The 15,666-nt window shown below is 47.8% G+C and overlaps 1 protein-coding gene across 2 annotated transcripts in view; it reads left to right on the forward strand.

The window, feature by feature from the left end:
• The first annotated feature begins 773 nt into the window (after nucleotides 1-773).
• LOC135226424 (telomerase reverse transcriptase-like) overlaps nucleotides 774-15,666 on the forward strand; it is a 28,190-nt gene continuing 13,297 nt past the window's right edge. Inside the window, exons 1-2 of one of the 2 annotated variants that reach the window (XM_064265963.1) lie at nucleotides 774-958; nucleotides 13,779-13,886. In XM_064265963.1, coding sequence (XP_064122033.1) covers nucleotides 13,784-13,886 — 103 coding nt within the window. In that variant the 5' untranslated portion in view covers nucleotides 774-958; nucleotides 13,779-13,783. Of the gene's footprint in view, nucleotides 959-4,086; nucleotides 4,238-13,778; nucleotides 13,887-15,666 lie in introns of those variants that run through there. The other variant, XM_064265964.1, reaches the window with a different exon arrangement.

The following is a 15,666-nucleotide window of genomic DNA, read 5'->3' on the forward strand; positions in this document are numbered from 1 at the left end:
TTTGTCGGGCCCTTGCACGTTTTCAAAATTAGTGTCTTCTCATATTTTGTAATTGGCTTTTAGTGTTTTCTCGTCACTGTCGTAGTTTCTTTGGAACAGGGGTCTTTAATTTTTTTTTTTCTAAATTTGCTTTCTTCTTGTATGATCTTCACTTCAGAAGGCATTTTGCTGTATAGTCTTGGTGCGCAATGTTCAAATGTTCTCTCACCTGATGTAACACTCTCTACTGTACTACGAGTTCCAGTTTAAAACAGCCCTTTTGTTGAGATCTTAATTAGCCCTGATTACACTAATGTTGTCGTGTGCTCTAATCCAGTTAATATGGTGGTTAAAGTCTGCGTGATTGATTTAACGGCTAAATACATTCTTAATCATGACTTAGGACGACATAAAGTGCAGACAAAACACTAGCTACACAACCAGATGAGTTTTAAGAAAGGACGTATAGTTGGATAAGAATGATTTATTGGTAAACAAATATAGTCTAAGGAACTTTTGTTTTTAAAATTTGTTTTCATGCGTATATCTGATATACAGGAATAGAGAAACGCATATATTTCACGTTGTAGAGGTTCCTTCTCGTATAGACGCAACAAACTGAAAAGATACATTTGTCTGAAACGTAAGATTTCGTCCAAGCTTGGCGTACGTAGGTTGCGATTCAGTAGGAGAAAATGAGAACATCAAGGAATTTTCCAAAGGCATATGAAGTTACAATATAATAAATAACACGAAAGGGAAGCATAACGACAGTTGTGAACCAGAACGAGTGAGAGAGCCGTTGCAAAGGAAGGTCCTCCTATTACTACCACAACAAGCGGGGGGCGACCGCGACGGCGTCCCTGGTTCCTAGAGACTGCCATTAAACGGTATCACTATTGCCATTTTTCAATTGCCACTGCTGTGTTGCTGTGGCCTCAATTTACCTGTGATGATAACTTGGATCGAGAAATAACCGGTAAATTTTGTTCTTTTATGCTTATATAGAAATAGGTACCTACCTATGGCCACCTTAACCGTGTTCGGACCCACCTTCAGAAAAAGTACTTTTAACACGTCCTGACACCGGAGATGGGCACCAGTCACGAGTCATAGGTCGTGGGAGACTCGTGACTGGTGTCCATCTCCGGTGTCAGGATGTGTTAAAGTACCTACTTTTTTCTGAAGATGGGTCCGAACGCGGTTAAGGTGGCCGTAGCCAGTCTACTCGATTGTTTACCTACCTTCTGCTTACTTTTACGTAAATTACCCTAGGTATGCTTACTTTTATGATAAACATAGGAGGAGGTGGAACTTACCAACACCAACTAAGGTGGAGCATACCCAGCATCGCCTCCTTATGCGTTTATCCAAGGATTTCTTAAGTAGTACCTAGTAGGTTGAGGGTCAAAATGATGATGCCCCAATTTAAGGTAGTCGGTCGGTGTAGCATAAGGTATCATGAATTTCCAAGGGTGTACCCCACCTCCCACCTCCCCCCTCCCCCCCTCAGCAAGGTTATAACATGGCATCCTAGGTTAGGTTAGGTATAGTGGGGTAATGCATTGCTGTGCGAACAGTGGGACACTGTACTGCTGCGCAGACACTTACCCAAAACAGTCATACTAACCCAAACAGCATGGAAACAACAGATTGAGTCTTCTACTTTCCTCTCGAAGTAGGTAAGTGTTTTCTTTAAAGTCACAAAATAATGCCATAATTTCCTGTTAAACAGAAGTTAATGAAAGTCTAGCCATGCAAAGTGCAGCTTACCTCCATGACACTTTTGAAATTGTACTTACTAGGGTAAAACATCACAGCAGGCCAAACAGGCCACCTACAATCAACGCTTGCCACCCTCCGAAAAAGTACATTATAACACGTCCTGACACCGGAGATGGGCATCAGTCGCGACTTGTTGTTGGTGAGAAACGGAGCTAAAGACCTCTACTCTCCTTTCAAAGTAAGTATTTTCTCCAAAGTTAGAATTTAAGGCCAAATATTAAGATTTAAACAGAGGGTAGTGAAAAGGGTGGCTACGGCAGTGGAAATCTCACCAAAACGCTTTAGAAATTTTTACTTACAACTAAAAATGTTTCGAAGATTGACGCCATCTTGATGTTTATGGAGTCGCTTGTGTCAACAAACTTCCCATTTCCTGTGCTAAATCTGCACACCACTTGTACCCATAGACGCTGGGGCACTTTCATCACAACAATCGTAAACCAACCTCTTACCAGCACTTATTCAAGGGGACTACGGCATTCTTTGCGGCGTTTTGCGCTCTTCAATTGTTTATCAGTGTTGTCAATTGGTATGCGTTTACCCTCCAAACTAGGTATAAGACTTACACAAAACCGGGGAAATAAGTGAAATTAGCGTATCTATTTGTATTATATATACGTACATATTACAGCAATTTTATCATTACTGCATTACTATGACAACTAGAATTCATTGAAACAGTTTGTAAATGCATCGGCGTATGTGTGACGCTCCACTAGATTGGCAACGATGAGTCATTTTTCCTCACGTCGTCTGCTCGTAAGTATACATCCGAAACATTTGTAATTTTTGGGGGTTAATTTGGTTGCAAAAAAGGGATAATAGACATGAATTAAATAAACATTTTGAAGTAAAGTTAAACTAAATATTGAGTAAAGTAAACAATTAAGGGAATAAAGCTTTGCATCTCATAATCAGTGTTGTCGTCTGCTGCTCGTAACTGTGTTTGCGGAGTGAGTGCTTAGGAACCAGGAACCACAGCGTGGTTCAAGTGCACTGTGGAGTGAATTAAGACCAAAATGTGTATAATTACAATCAAATAAGCACTGTGGAGTTTCAGTTGTGATGGCAGTAAGGATAAAAACCACCGATTACAAGGTAAGAATGAATTCAGTTCCAACCATAACCCCGGGAATAACAAGTTTCATACTTTCACTAATATAGGCAACAAAATGTTGTTTTATTGTGCTGATTACAACTGCAACCTTGAGTAAGATCAATAAACGTTACATATATACGCTAACATTGTTCAAATGAGTGCTGGGAAGGCTGGGGAAAGATGGTGGCCGTCACTGATGAGAACCTTCCATGCAAAACGTAGCCGCCATATTGGATTTCAAAACTGCCTTGAAAACATATTTTACGAAGAGCTCACATGCTTATTTTAGTTCGTATGGGGCTTTCATATATCACATTATGTTGATGAAACTTCAGTCTTTTAAATGGTATGCTTAGAGTTGCAATTGTATTCTTGTTTCACCAATTAAATATCGAGTGAATAAGACCCGTCCACCGTGATGAGGGTTGGCCTGCCGTGGTGTTCTACCCTATACTAACACTTTACATGTAGAAGATTGACGCCATCTCTGTGTTTGCGGGGTCACTTCTGTCCATAAACTTTCAATTTTCTGTGATAAATCCGCGCTCCACTTGTATCCATAGATGCTGGGACACTTTATTCACAATAATCTTAAAGGACAAGGTGTATTAGCCCCTGCCGGGAAAACATAGCTAGTTTGTTCGGGAAGAAGAAGAGTGTGGTAGATAACATTTAAATAATCAGTTAAAGACCAGATTAAGGATATGAATTGCATATATTTATTACATATGCATGATAATTCATATGAAAGTATTTGTTGTTGTAAAAGTAACCAGATTCCTAACACAAATTTCATCGGTTTTGCTGTGGTATGGCTATAGTGTTGCCAGTTATTTTATATGTTTACTCTCCAGACTTGGGATAAGACTTACAAAAAACAGTGGAAATAAGTGAATTTAGCGTATCTATTTGTAATATACATATATACATAAATAGTAGAGCAATTTAATCATTATTGCATTACTATGACATCTAGAATTCATGGAAACAGTTTTTAAAGGCATCAGTGTCGGCAACGATGACTGGCATCCCTAGCATGCATTAAAGATTACATTTGTTTCAGTCTTACAATTATTAAAAATTATAAACTAATTATTTCAGCCATACAATTACAAATTTTTAAAAAATTCAAAATAGCAATATAGACTTAAATAATTGAAAAGTGCTAGCAAAAAATTTTTTTTTTTTTTTTGTCATTAAAAATTCACTAACCCGTCGTCTGCTAGATTCAAAATTATTCCTGCTATGAACAAACTCATGTATTTTAAGTAGAATTTGGAGTGAATTAAAAACGGAATGTGTAAAATTGCAATCAAATAAGCACTGTGGAGATTCATTTGTGATGGCAATAAGGATAAAACCACCGATGACAAGGTAAAAATGCATTTCAGTTCAAAACATGATAGCGGGAATAAGACGTCTCATACTTTCACTAGTATAGGCTACAAAATGTTGTTTTATTGTGCTGATTACAACTGCAATATTGAGTAAAAGCAATAAACATTACATAGATACACAAATAATTCTTTAAATGAGCGCTGGGAAGGTTGGGAAGGACGTGTCCGCCAGTGTATGCCTGGTGTCCGCGAGACGAGGCACACCATATTGGATTAAAAAACTGCCTTGAAAACATTTTATGAAGACCTTACATGCTTATTTTAGCTCGTATGGCGGTTTCATATAGTGTCTCAATTTGTTGACGAAACTTCAATCTTTTGAATGGTATGCTTAAATATTGAAGTATATTTTTGTTTCACCGATTAAATATTGAGTGAGAAAGTGGCTCATTAGTCCGTGCAAATGCCTGCACAGCAATGCATTACTCTATAGGGAGACAGGCTAGTTGTTGGTAATTTGGACCTATTACCACTAAAGGGTACCCTAGGCCAGTTCATACGTGTGATGTCAAGTGTTACTACTGGGGGGGCAGGGGGGAAATGCAAGTGCCCCCAGGCCAGGTCATGGTATGGTGTCCTAAGTCACTTTAGGAAGATAAATTCTGTTTAGGTCAAGGCATGATGCTCTAAGAAAGGTTAGGTTAATGTTGTTTTGCTTAGGTTGTACTTACTAGGGTAAAATATGTACCAAATGGCCGGCCTCTACCATAGCACGACCACCTTCCTGAAAATTGGAAATTATGGTCTTAATTTGTGACTTGTGAGAAAAACCTTATTTTGAGAGGAAAGCAGAGGTCTTTAGGTGTTGCTTCGACGGACGCTAGCTCTTGACTAATGTCTATCCTGGGTTACAGGACGTGCAAAAGTACTTTTTCGGAAAGGTGGTTGCACCATGGTAGAAGCTGGCTATTCAGTATTTTACCCTATAGCCAATGCTGGAACTTGTGAAAAAATTTGAATTGTTCCGACACGGCATACAAACCTTCGGTCCTTTTACAATAGGAAGGTACTAGCGGCAGCTGGATAGGTCGTAAGCTTTCGAACAAGGGGTTCGGTAGTTAACTGCTTGTCCGACAGGCGCGCGCGCGCGCGCGACTGGGAGGTAAACAAATCACTTTTGCTTTCGGCCTGCTGGCGTGTGGACGTGTATCATCGCTCTCTGCCCGCTTCATCGTCGTTTGCTTTCGCATGATTGTGTTTTTCTTTTTCTAATTATCTAGTGAAACTGAATTGTAAGTACAATCATTTCATTGAATTCAATTGTGAATTAAAGGATCTTGGTGTCACCACGCCCTCCGATTACCCGAGTGCCGGGACTGAAGGGCGTAAGTGCGGGAATTCATTTTCCCAGAAATGATCCTCGTATTGTGTATGCTCGGTGCCGAGGGCGGGAGCGCTCGCTCCGAGCGTAGATGGGTTGGAAATGTGTAGATGAAAATCGTAAGTAAGTGCTCTTTTCATTTATATTTTTTTTGACCTGTATGCCCGTTGCCGAACGAATGCGCTCGGCACGGAAACTTATTCAGTATGGAAGTGGAATCGCAAGTACAGTATTCTTTTTCATTTTCATATATTATTTTTGATTGTAGCAATACTCATTTTGGATCAGTTTCCGAGCTTACCCGGAAATTGATCCTTCCCCCTTTTTATTTTGAATGAAGTGAAATCGCAAGTGCAGTTCTTTTTCATTTTCATTTTTTATTGAGATTGCATTGTTTACTGGGATCAATGTTTCCGCTATTCCCGGGAATTGATCCTTCCCCTTTTTATTTGTATGAAGTGAAATCGCAAGCGCAGTAGTCTTTTCATTTTCATATTTTTTTTTTTGATTGCATCAATTCATTATGGATCAAGGTTTCCAGAAACCTTGATCCATAAAGGTAAGGAATTGATCCTTTCACCCTTGCGCTCGGTACCTAGGGCGCAAATGCGCTCGATCCGAGCCCTTATTCATTGTGAAGTGAATCGTATGCAAGATGCATTTTCATTTTATTCCTTATTATTGATTGCATCAATATTTATTTGGTTCAAGTTCCGCTCAGTCAGGGAATTGATCCTTATGCCTTGCATTCGGCCGATGGCACGATTGCTCTCGGGCTCTTATATTGTTGTTGGGTACATGGGTACTGTGCGTGGGTGGGAACGAGACCCCCCCCCCCCCCCCCCCCCCCCCCCCCCCCCCCCCCGCTCAGCTCCCACAGATGGCCCTTCCCCTTGGGGGGGGGGAGGTTATCGGCGTTCTTCTCCTCGCCCGATCCGTCGAGCGCGGGGGAGGGCGCTCGGTGCCCGATGTACAATTGTATTAGGGGTCTTCCACTCGTTCGGAGAGGGCTCACCCCCCCGCGCGAGGGGACTTCCCCCCCACTAATCGCTACTACTGTTATTTCCGCAGGTGCTACTGCCACGAGGGTGGACCTTGGTGAGGTATGGGCGTCCTTCCATTGCAGGGCGTGCTAGTGTCCAGGGGCTGCGGTTCTATGTCTGGGCCTACTGCGGTCACCCATGGAGTGGTGACACGCAACCAGGTGACGACGTCCCTCCTCACCTGGTGTACTCGCCTCACGTGGTAACAGTCTTGCCTACAGCCGCTGTGAAGTGCCGTTCGCCGTACCGAGAGGGGGGCGTGCCGCCGCCGCTCGTGGTTGCCGCGCTGCAGCGACCACACTTCCGCTGCCCTAAAGCTCGCCCCTGGACCTGCCGCCAGTACCAGGATGTTGCTGGCTGCTGCTCCAGCTGCCTGCCGTACCTGCCGATTCTGGGCTGACTGTCCATGCAGTTGCTGCGCTGGCTGTCCCTGTCGTTGCTGCGCTGGCTGTCCCTGCCGTTGCTGCGCTGGCTGTCCCTACCGATGCTCGTGCTGGCTGTGCCTGCGTTCCTGAGATGCCCATACCTGCTGATGTCGTCCCTGTTCGTGGTGGTACTACCCCAGACTTTGGTCTGTCTGTACAGGTGCGTCCGGGCCCTGTGGCTTCGGCTACAGCAGCCCCGGCTCCGCCCTGGATAGCAGATCTTACGTCTGTCCTGAGGAAGCTGACGAAGAAGAGGAGGAAGGTGTCGTCGTCGTCGTCTTCATCTTTCTTCATCGTACCGTCGGTGGCCTGCCGGAGCTTCCCCTTCGACTTCTAAGGCTTCACAGGCTGAGGAAGAAGAGGTTGCCTCCTCCCTCCTAAAGAAGTCTCCCTCGGGAGCTTCTCGGGCCCCGTCTCATCGGTGGGACGGGAGGGTTCCTTCCGCTGGTCCTCCTGCTCCTTCGGGAGCGGGCCCGTCTCTTCTTCCGCAAGGAAGACGACTACGGGGACCAGAGGGGTACCGGCTAACACCGGTACTTCCTCGCCTGGTGTCAGTGGTTCTGCCACTGCATCAGGGTCCGTCTCGGCCTCTCGTTCGCGGGAGGTACCGAGTGTACGGTCGCCTACAGCGACCGTGCAGCCAGGAACCAGACCTCTGAGTCCGCTCAGCGTCAGGTTCACGGCACGGGGCGGAAGACTGGTGACAGCCGCTTATGCGACTCTCACCCAAGACCAGCTCTCACTCTTGCGGCGAACGGCTGGCTACCCGGGGACGTGACGGTCCACGACCGACCACGGGCTGAGGCTGGGAAGAGGTCCTCCCGTTCGCCGGTGCCAGCCACGGCTGGAACCAGCGACGTGACGTGCCGTGAGGACAAGCACCGGTCTCACTGTGACAGTGGAGCCTGCAGGTCGCCTGACCGTCGCTCTCACAGAAAGCGACCGGGTACGGCAACCAGCACCAGCTCTTCTGACACTCGAGATCGGGGCCGCTGTGCTCAGTCCAGCCGTTCTCCACAGCGAGACGGTTCGACCGAGGCCTGCAGCTCGATCGCCACACGCGGGGTTCCTTGACGATCGCCTGCAGCCCTCAAAGCCTGCTGGTGCTGCCAGCGAGCAATGAGGGAGCGTCAGGTATGGCCTCTCCCGTACCTTCAAACCTCCTCGGGTTACACCGGGAGGAGCGAGGTATTGAGGAGTGATCGTGAGGGGTGCGCCCCCTCATGATCCCACCACAACGCCCTACGTGCCAGGCACGGTTCTTGGACCGGCCAGGACGTATGCGCAAGTGGATGGGGAAGACCGAGAGGGCTGTCGCTGTTCCCCCTTCTTAGGAGGAAGGTTCTCGGAATATGCTCTTGTTCGAAGGGCTTAACGGTCCACTCTGCAAGATGCTGTGACTTCCGAGATCCAGAGGGACTTTGTCGAGGTTATTACGGCGCTGATTCGTCAGCACAATGATCTCGGGGAAGGATCGCCGCTCCCACCAGCAGAGCCACGTCTCGGCTCGAGTCGTTTTGGGGGCCCGAGAGGGAATCCAAATCGACGGTGGGTCTGCCGCGATCGGAGCTTGCCGACTGGGTTGAACCAGGTAGTCTCTCGTCTCCGGACAAGAAGGCTCTCTCAGTTCTGGACGGTCGAACAAGCTACTTCACCTCCTCTACTGCGACAGAGGCGTTTCTACGTGTCTTCGGACACCGTATTTAAAATACCCCTTCGGTCCTCCTGAGGTTTCGACCTCGACGAGGACTGGAATGAGTCGGAGCGGTATCGGCTCTCTCCTGTCAGGTGTCGATTAGCCCCACCCAGACGACGTTCACAGGGGAAGGACGGCGTTACCCCCTCACCTGCTGCCGGAAGTGGGGGGGTGCCTGGCCAGCCATTGGGCAACTTGGCAGCGCCACGGCGCCGAGACCTGGATTGTAGATGTCCTTCGGGAGGGAGATCTATTAACCTTCGAATCTCGGTCACCCCTCACCTCCAACCCGGTCCAACAGCAGGCGTACGTTCCAGGGGCATCGAAGGACGTAGCATTGAGACAGGAGATCAAGACCATGCTGAGCAAGAGAGCTGTAGAAATCGGCACGGATCAGTCACCGGACTTTTACAGCCGACTCTTCCTGGTGGAAAAGTCTACGAGAGGCTGGCGCCCGGTGATAGATCTCTCTCCCCTGAACCGGTTGGTTCGCCAGACCCGGTTCATGATGGAGACGGCACGCGCAGTGCTCGACTCTATCAGGGAGAACGATTACATGCTTTCAGTGGACTTGAAGGATGCGTATTTACAAATACCCATTCATCAGTCCTCCAGAAAGTACCTCCGCTTCATCCTCGACGGGACGGTGTACCACCGCAGACTCGCGGATCAGCAGATTCAGGGAGGCAGCCAACCAGTTCCTGTCTCGGCAGGAACAGGTAGCTCAGCGATGGCAAGTCGTGATCGGACACCTGTCGTCACTCGGGAAGCCAGTCCCTAACGGGCGTCTTCACCTGCGGTCTCTTCAGGGAGACTGAAGGAGAGTTGGTCACAGGCGACGGATCCCCCAAGCTTTCCATTGTCACGGACACAGGAGGTGAGGCAGGACCTAGCCGGGTGACTGGACGACAGGAACCCCTTAAGAGGAGTGCCTCTGCGCACTCTCCCCCCGGGACATGCAGCTGCTCTCAGACGCATCGACCGAGGGATGGGGCGCACACCTGGAAGAGTTGCGGACTTCAGGAGTGTGGTACGAGAACGACAAGCACCTTCACATCAATGTACTGAAACTCAAGGCAGCGTTCCTCGCTCTCCAAGAGTTCCAGGACCGCTTGATGGGACACTCAGTGGGGTTGATGTACGTCAACACCACGGTGGTGGCTTACGTCAACAAACAGGGGGGGCCTAGTGTCTCTCCCGTTGTATTAGTTGACTCGGCAGGTGCACGAGTGGGCCGAGGCGCACTCAATAGAGCTGTCGGCACGACTACACTTCCAGGGAAAGGAATGTAGTAGCAGACACGCTCAGCCGTCGGGATCAGGTGATAGGGACCGAATGGTCTCTACACCAGGACGTGGCGGAAAGGCTCTTCGACCTGTGGCGGCGATCCAGTCGAGGATCTGTTCGCCATCCGGCACAACAGGAAGCTCCAGGTGTTCTTCTCGGCCGTGCCGGATCCATGGGCAGCTGCAGAGGACGCTCTTCAACACGCCCGTGGGACAACCTCTTCGCCTATGCCTTTCCCCCGTTCAGCCTGATTCGCAAGGTGATCAGTCGAGCACTGGTCATCCCGAATCTCAGGATGATCCTGATGGCTCCCAAATGGCCACAGGCCATTTGGTATCCGGACCTGCTGGCTCTTCTCGCAAGAGAACCGAGAGAAATTCCCCATTGGCACAACCTTCTCGCCCAGCCACACGTCGAGCGGTAACACCGAGCATCAGTCCCTACGTCTTCACGGCTGGCTGTTATCCACCATCTCTTGCGAACGAGAAGCTTTTTTCGGTAGCGCAGCAACAGAGATGGCTGGAAACGTCCGTCAGTCCTCTGCAGCTGTGTACCAGGGGAAGTCGGCCGTCTTCTGTGGTTGGTGTCATAGACGGGGCCTATATCCTCTCAGAGCCACTCTTCAGCAGGTAGCGGTTTTCCTCGTTTTTCTTCGCCGAGGAAGCTCCTCTAAGTTCCCACAGTCAAAGGATACAGAGCCGCCTTGACGCTCGTCCTGAAACTGACGGGATTGGACATCTCGAACTCGTTCGAGATCTCCTTGCTTAAGAGCAGCCTCAAAGGTCTTGCCAACCCAGGGAACTCACAAGACCCTCTTCTTGCTGGACCTGGCATCGGCGAAGAGAGTAACGGGAAACTTCATGCAGATAATGATGTGGATGAGATGCGCTTTGTCCTGGGAGGACGCTACGGCGCTAATCTGAAGAGAACTCGACACCTCGGCCTGAGTGTCGACGCTCTTCGTTAGCAACGGGGTCACCAAGAAAAGAAGTATCAAGAACACTCTTTCGTCCTGGCTGGCGTGAGGTATTCAGGAGGGCGTATGAGGCTGATGGTAGTGACGACATCCGTACGTCCCCGTCCGAGAGCTCACGAAGTCAGAAGTATTGGCCCCTCGTTGGCGTTTCGTAAGAACTTCTCCGTGGCGCAGGTATGGAAGGCAGGGGTCTGGTACAACCAGACCACCGGCACCTTCCTTATACCTCTTGGATATTGCCCATAGGTCCTTGGATCGGTTTCCTTAGGGACCCGTGGTGGTGCTCAACACGTCGTCTAGCTAACCCAGACCCTAGCAGGCTGAACAGCATCGAGTCCTGGTGTGACTGTATGAATAGATAGTGAATGAGAAAGTGACTGGCTTCTCTTTCTATCTTTTTCTACCCCTCTACCTGTGGGTAGAGGGATACGGTCATTACCCTGCTGGATAAGGACGAGATGCGGTGAGCTATATGACAGAGCCCCATCCTATCCCGTTTCACTATGGGATAGGAGCAGAATAATCCACCCACTTCCTTCCTTTACAAGGGGGGGAAGTGGATGCCTACAAGAGTCAAAACCATGACTTTTATCTTTGCTCCTGTACAGGAACAAGTTCTTACATTGCTGGTACGAAGAGATAAGCTTGCCTCTCTCTTAGTACTCGGTCCAGAGGTCTGACCATTGATCCGGCGGTGCACACCCCGATCAATCGGACAGAGGCTTGGATCCCTCCCTCGTCTTACGACAGGGAGGCTTCCAAGGTTGGGCGAACACCAGTCTGTTCACAAAAGACTCAGATTCCACCCACCAAGAAGTGAGTCTTCCTATTGTAAAAGGACCGAAGGTTTGTATGCCGTGTCGGAACAAATGACAATTTGTCCAAAATTGCATTTTTCCTAACTATACAAAACCTGAGGTCCTTTTACACATAGCCCCACCCCTCATGCCACCCCTCACTCTGCAGTTTTTTTGCTTGGGCCAAAAGCAAAAGTGATTTGTTTACCTCCCAGTCGCGCAGCGCGCTGCGCCTGTCGGACAAGCAGTTAACTAACCGATAAACCCTTGTTCGAAAGCTTACGACCTATCCAGCTGCCGCTAGTACCTTCCTATTGTAAAAGGACCTCAGGTTTGTATAGTTAGGAAAATGCAATTTTGGACAAATTGTCATTTTTTCTTATGCCAATCTGTTCCCGATATTCAGTGGTCCTTGGGGGGTCCAGGTGGGCAAAGCCCCCCTGGTCTTGTCAAGGTGGTGTCCTAAATCATGTTAGGAAGGTAAGGTCAGGTTTGATCAGAACACAGCATTCTAGGACAGGTTAGGTTTGGTCCTTTTCATGACCAGTTTACTCACCCCCTGTCTCCCTACTCTGCATCCACTCCAAAGTTTGGGTAGCTCATATTCTCCTCTGAAATGCCTACCATAGCCTTGACCTCTTACTCTGCATTTTAAATTTACAGTCTTTTGTTCATATTTTCCTTTTATCACTGATGTGCGGGCACTAAACATGGCATCCGCTGACCTTCCACCATGTTTAGTGCCAGCCCCTCGGGGATGAATGCAAAAACAAATGAAAGATGGTAAATTTCTCATTATCTTGACAATTATTTCACAGTATCTCACCTGTACTGCATTATATTCACCCTTCCCTATACTGTTTAGTCAAAAATTGAATTAATAAACAGTATCTTCAAGAACTCCTTTTTTTTTTTTTTTTTTTTTTTTCCAAAATTTGGCTATCCAGGTAACATTATATGTAATTCCTTTTGTGGTTGAAATCACTAGCAGTGGGAAGAAAATGGTCTTACCAGTGATTTGACCCATCAGTAACATTTTACTTGAAATTATTATTGCGTTTTGGACTTGCAAATATTTGGGAGATCACATTTGGAAAGCTGGATTTCTGGCTGGGAGAAAACACAAAGGGTAAATAAATATACAAACAAGAGTTGATTTCACCTCACCTAACCTCAGGGCCTAGTTCCTTACCTATCCTGGAAGGGACACCCCACCCTACCTAACCTAACCCGAATTTAATATTAAGTGTTCATCTAAGGAGTTGATGTGAAAGATTTGAGCTTGAAGTGGAGGTGAAAGATTTGAACTTGAAGGGAACTTTAGAATGTCACAAATTTTGTGGCAAAAGATGTGATTATAGTTACCGAGAATGATCTCCCAATGAAGAGAATCTTCAGGAAGGTGAGGATGTTTTCTTCAGGGTTAATATAGAAGGGTAGATATGTGACTGAGGAGTTGAATGCCTGACAACAATTTACTGATATAATTATAGGTTTTTAATGAATAACTTCTTATGGATTTGTATTGCAGACAAGGTCCAGATAGATTTGATGGTAGCTAATTTTCAGGAGGTAAAAATTTATTGAAAGAATCAGCAAATTGATCCTTCACTTGTGTGATGTCAGGACCTAAAAGTAACCTGTTTTTCTGCCATAGGAGCTTTGCAGGATTTAGGCAGAAGCCATTCAGAAGTAATGATTTAGCTAATTGTCTCTTGTCTGCAGATACACTGAATGAGGTTGTTCTAGTACAGAGATAGGATTCTTCTATAGGCTGGATATTTATAGAGGCAATCAAGAATAAGTTGGACTGGAACTCATGAACTAATAGCAAGAAATTTTTATTATGTAGTATATGATTAGAATAACATTTTCTTTTTAAACTAACACAACAATGAATCATTTAAAAATTGTGTACATATGTAATTTTCTTATAACTCATATTTATAGTGTTCAAATTTATTTAATTACAGGAAATATGATGGATGATCGTCTTGGATATGTACCTTCACACGAAGTAAAGAAAACATTTTTTGGTGTTTCTAATTTGTCAAGCAGCCATGTTTTCGAAGATTATAAGGGTAAGTTAATCTCTTTTGTTTGTTAAAACTATCAGATATGGTGTTATGAATTTATGGGAGAAATATTTAGTCATTTTTACACACATTTTTGTGTTTTAAGTCATACGATTTTCATCTTTTTCAGCTTAGTGAATAGACAGTTTGTTTTTCCGACACGCATACAAAACCTTCGGTCCTTTTACAATAGGAAGGTACTAGCGGCAGCTGGATAGGTCGTAAGCTTTCGAACAAGGGGTTCGGTAGTTAACTGCTTGTCCGACAGGCGCTGCGAGCAGCCGCGACTGGGAGGTAAACAAATCACTTTTGCTTTCGGCCTCACAGCGAGTGGACGTGTGTGTTCGACGCTCTCTGCCCGCTTCTCGTCGTTTGCTTTCCTGAGTATATGTTGTGTTTGTGTATGAAAGAATCATTGTAAGTACAATCATTTCTCTCTTTCCAATAATTGTGGGAGTTATTGGTCAATGATGGAATCTCCTCGCCTCGCTACCCCACGGAGACTATGCCCGGGTACCGAAGGGCGTAAATGCGGAAAGTTCCGCTCATTCCCGGAGATTGACCCTCATATTTGTGCGCTCGGTGTCGGGGGCGCGAATGCACCCGAGCCGAGCCATGTGAAGTTTGTAATAATTGGTCGCGGGAGGCGCAGTGGACTTTGTATGAGGGCAGGAAGAAGCGAAGGCCTGCAAAGGAGTCGTCGGAAAGCTCTCCCGCGACTCCTTTGGTTACGGACACTTCGTCTTCTTTCCTGCCGCCCGCTCAACTTCCACGTTTGGCGCCTTCCCCTTCGGGGGGGTGGGGGGGGGTTTCTAGGTCCTTCTCCTCTCCTGACGTCGAGTGTGGAGGAGGGCGCTAGATACCCCGACGTCGAGTTGTACTCTGGGTCCTCTATCCGTTCGTCTTCGCGCGAGCGGGTAGAGGATCCTCCTAATCACCCGACTTTTGCTTCCTCAGGTGCGGTTGCCGCGAAGGACGACCTCGGACAGGTGTGGGCATCGTTGGCTGCAGGGCGTGCCGAGTGTCCAGGGGCTGCTCTACCATCTCGCTGGCTCCGTGGCGGTCACCCATGCGGACGGTTTACGACCACCACCACGACCCTTACAACACCTGGCTACGCTTCACCTCCTCACCTGGTGTACACCCCGCACGCGGTCTCTGTAAACACCTACTACATCGGTGCAGGGGCCAGTCGCCGTACCTCGGGGGAGTGTGATGCCGCCTCCTGGGTTTGCCGTGCTGCCGCGACCGGACTTCGTGTGCCCGAAGAGCTCGCCCCTGGACCTCCCACCAGTACCAAGAATGTCTGTGCCGCTGGTCCGTCCATCTGGACCGCCTGCACAGCCTGCCGTACCTACCGTACCTGCCCAGCCGCTGTCCACGGACGTGACGTTGACCACTGCTGCCGTTCCTGTACCTGCTCCTGCCGTCTCTACTGCCGTTCCTGTGATGCCTGCACCTGCTGACGTTGTTCCTGCTTCCTGGCGCCGCTGCTCCTGATGCTGATCTGTTCGGACAGGTGCGTCCGGGCCCTGTTGCTTCGGCAACAGCAGCCCCGGCTCCGCTCTGGATGACAGATCTGACGTCGGTCCTGAGGAGGTTGACGAAGAAGAAGAAGAGGAGGAGGAAGGTGTCGTCGTCGTCTTCATCGTCTTCTTCGTCGTCGTCGTCGTCTGCCGCCTCTTCCCCTTCTTCTTCTAAGGCTCCGCGAAGAAGAAGAAGGTCACCTCCCCCCACCCCCCCCCCCCTAAGAAGTCTCCTTCGGAACTTCTAAGGGCCCGTCTCG

This window comes from Macrobrachium nipponense, chromosome 14 (genome assembly GCF_015104395.2).
Source record: "Macrobrachium nipponense isolate FS-2020 chromosome 14, ASM1510439v2, whole genome shotgun sequence".
Taxonomy (NCBI): domain Eukaryota; kingdom Metazoa; phylum Arthropoda; class Malacostraca; order Decapoda; family Palaemonidae; genus Macrobrachium; species Macrobrachium nipponense.